Source organism: Zosterops lateralis (assembly GCF_965231275.1).
Source record: "Zosterops lateralis genome assembly, contig: HAP1_HAP1_SCAFFOLD_58, whole genome shotgun sequence".
Lineage (NCBI taxonomy): Eukaryota > Metazoa > Chordata > Aves > Passeriformes > Zosteropidae > Zosterops > Zosterops lateralis.
The window spans coordinates 184,637-188,175 of record NW_028154608.1 but is presented as its reverse complement, the minus strand read 5'-3'; the positions used below and the strand labels follow the sequence as shown (position 1 = coordinate 188,175).

The following is a 3,539-nucleotide window of genomic DNA, read 5'->3' as shown; positions in this document are numbered from 1 at the left end:
AAAATGACAAACATTTTTCTTTACTATCACAATATTCATGAAAACAAAATCCTATTAACATTCTTCACCTCACATCTTCCCCATCAGATAAATGAGGCTATTTGCAGTGTTTAATACCACTCACAATTGAGACCTGGAGGGAAGAATGGGGAGACACTACCAATTTCCATGTCAAACCCAGCAGGCCAACTCCAAAGTAGAGAGAATAAAATGGAATGGGGACAGGAGCTGGTCAGATGTTCCTCTAAATGATCCCAAAATCATCTCCAAGTGAACAGGAGGGGAAAATAAATCCCTATAAACCACCGTGTGTGTTCAGGGACTCAGCTGTGAGGAGCTGGACATGGACAGAGGCATCTGAAACAATCTCAGGTTTTATGGTTTCTTTCTTCCCGAGATTCCAAGGCTGGTGGTTTGTGTGGGTCCGAGGGAGTGTTTTTCCCTCCTGACCTCTGAAGGCTTTGACTCTTAGTCTGTGCTGAGCTCAGTGTGACGCAAGAATGATGACGACTCTCAAGATCTTGGTTTTCTTGGTTTCTCGTGTTGTTTATTAATTCTTATCTTACAAATTCTCTGTGTCCGGCCAAGATGTTCACAGGAGCTTGGACACGATGTGACTCCTCCTGTGATGGGAGGTCACTCTGTCTTTATACAGATAACTACATGGTTATTATTTACCATTTCATACCAATGCCTATCACCTATACTAACAGAGTCATTTCTACTTTGACCCAATCCACTGATACTACTTTGTGCCCACATCACTGCAGAAGATGGATGCCAAGGGAGAAAAAGAACTCAAGGAACCGCCCTAAAATCTCCATCTTGTCCCTTTGCATCTACATTCTAAAAACCCCAAACTACAATACCTTCTACACGGTGATAACTACACTACTGTCTGTCATACATTTGTGACTTGCAATTCTTCTCTGTGTTAGATGTTTTTCACAAGGACCAGAATCTAAGACTGTGTCTTCCTGGGCTCTGTGCCAGGCAAAACCCCCCTGCACAGACCCCAGACCCTCTTTCTCAAGTCTCAGGCCTCTCTACCGAGGTCTGTGACCATCCAGGGCGCCCAGAGGGATGCCCTGGACTCCAACAGCTGATTTGAGAGGCCACGCCAAAGCTGAGTGGTTTCCCTGCTGTGGCCCAGCCCTTCCTGGCCCCAGGGGCTGATGGCATTTGTGCTCCCTCAGGTTCATCTCCCCACACCAACAGCATGGGGGTGCTGAGGCCTGCTCTGGGCAGTGCAAACAGGGGCTCCTGAGGCAGTGCTGCCGTGTCTGTGCCTGCAAGGATGCGGCCCCTGTGTGAGCTGGGGGAGAGGCCAGGGCTGCCCAGGGGGGATGTTGTTGGCAGGTGCATGAGGACGCTCTGGGACGCTGCCCTGGGGTGTCCAGCGCAGTGGGGATGGATCAGCCCCTGCTCTGCTGCTCCTTCCCGTCTCCCCCAGGGCCCTTGCAGAGCCCCAGCCCTGCTGTTTGCCCCCAGCCTGCCCAGGGCCAGCCTGGGGCTGCTCCCGGGGCTTTTCTGTGCTGAGCATTGGCCTGGGCGTGTTCTGGAGAGAGCCTGGGCAAGGAGCCTGGAGCCCCCAGGCCCTGCCCTGAGGCGTCAGCGCTGCCCCAGCAGTGCCCATGGCCTGTCCCTGCTGCAGCCCCGGCACTGCCACCCCCAGCCCTGTGCCCGGCCCCAAGAGCCCTCAGGCCCTACAGCAACACCAGGGCCAGGAGGGCAGCGGGGCAGGGCCACGGCAGCAGCACTGGCAGCACCAAGGGCTGCTGCTCATGGGCACAGCTGCTGTGCCAGCCCTGATCTGCCCCCAGCTCTGCACACAGACATTGCTGCTGCAGCTGCAGAGAAGGGAACAAAAGGGGCATCTCTGCAGAAACCTTGGCTGGGAGATCCTTGATTTCCTTTAAAGCCACCAAGAGTGCAGCCACTCATTGACACAGTCTGTGGTCACAGGGAAAGTGGAGAGAAAGAAATGAGAAATGGTACAAACAATAAGACTTATTTGTAACAAGATAAAAAGAATAAACCACAGGAGAAACCCCACAACCAAACCAAAAAGAAATATCATATTTGAGTTTTATTACAAGTGATATGTAGAAATTGGCCAGCAGTTTAATGTTTCTGAAAACATCCAGTCATCAGCCTCCACACTGCAGCCTTGAACTCCTGGTTCCTCAGGCTGTAGATGAGGGGGTTCAGGGCTGGAGTCACCACCGAGTAAAGAACTGACAGGGCCAGATCCAGGGATGTGGAGGAGATGGAGGGAGGCTTCAGGTGAGCAAACATGATAGTGCTGAGGAACAGGGAGACCACGGCCAGGTGAGGGAGGCAGGTGGAAAAGGCTTCGTGCCGTCCCTGCTCAGAGGGGATCCTCAGCACAACCCTGAAGATCTGCACATAGGAGAAAACAATGAACAGAAAACAACCAAATACCAAACAGACAGTAACAGCAATGAGCCCAAGTTCCCTGAGATAGGATTTGGAGCAGGAGAGCTTGAGGATCTGGGGGATTTCACAGAAGAACTGGCCCAGGGCATTGCCATGGCACAGGGGCAGGGAAAATGTATTGGCTGTGTGCAGCAGTGAATAGAGAAAGGCACTGGCCCAGGCAGCTGCTGCCATGTGGGCACAAGCTCTGCTGCCCAGGAGGGTCCCGTAGTGCAGGGGTTTGCAGATGGACACGTAGCGGTCGTAGCACATGACGGTGAGGAGACAAAACTCTGCTGACATGAAAAACACAAAGAAAAAAACCTGTGCAGCACATCCAGTGTAGGAGATGTTCCTGGTGTCCCAGAGGGAATTGTGCATGGCTTTGGGGACAGTGGTGCAGATGGAGCCCAGGTCACTGAGGGCCAGGTGGAGCAGGAAGAAGAACATGGGGCTGTGCAGGTGGTGGCCGCAGGCTGCGGCGCTGATGACGAGGCCGTTGGCCAGGAGGGCAGCCAGAAAGAGGCCCAGGAAGAGGCAGAAGTGCAGGAGCTGCAGCTGCCTCGTGTCTGCCAATGCCAGCAGGAGGAAGTGGCTGATGGAGCTGCTGTTGGATATTTCTTCACTCTGGCCATGGAATTCTGTTGAAAGGGGACACAGGGGCAAGTCAGGGGAGACTGCTCAGCAATGCCCAAGCCCTTTCTCCCAGCCCTGCCCCTGCTGCTCTGTGCCACCCAATTCTCATTTTCTCAGAGCCCTTCCTGCAGCTCTGTGCCTGGAGCTCTGCTGGGATCTGGATCGTGGCTGTGACGAGCAGGGGCTCTGCCCATGGACACCGAGGGCTCAGCTCTACTCTGCAGCAGTGGGGTCATGGGGACAGGGACAGGGGCAAGTTCTGGGGTTGGACTTCATCAGCCCAAAGTGCTCCTGAGGCAGAGGAGCTGGACAGCATCTCCTGCCCTGGGGCTAAGGAATGGTGATGGCCAAAGGCAGTTTGAGAGGGTTTCCTGCTGTGCCCAGGGAGATCAGAGAGAACTGTGCAGTGTAAGAGCATTGGCTATAACTCAGTGAAGAGTGAGGGGAGCTGCTCTGTCACTCCA

General features: G+C 53.7%; 1 protein-coding gene across 1 annotated transcript; it reads right to left on the bottom strand.

The window, feature by feature from the left end:
* Positions 1-2,124: 2,124 nt before the first annotated feature.
* LOC310923470 (olfactory receptor 14J1-like) lies at positions 2,125-3,069 on the bottom strand (the record flags this gene model as incomplete). Its single annotated transcript, XM_083885462.1, has 1 exon — positions 2,125-3,069. Exon 1 carries the CDS (start codon positions 2,887-2,889, stop codon positions 2,125-2,127), a length of 765 nt encoding a protein of 254 aa, XP_083741588.1. The 5' UTR covers positions 2,890-3,069.
* Between the last annotated feature and the right edge of the window lie 470 nt (positions 3,070-3,539).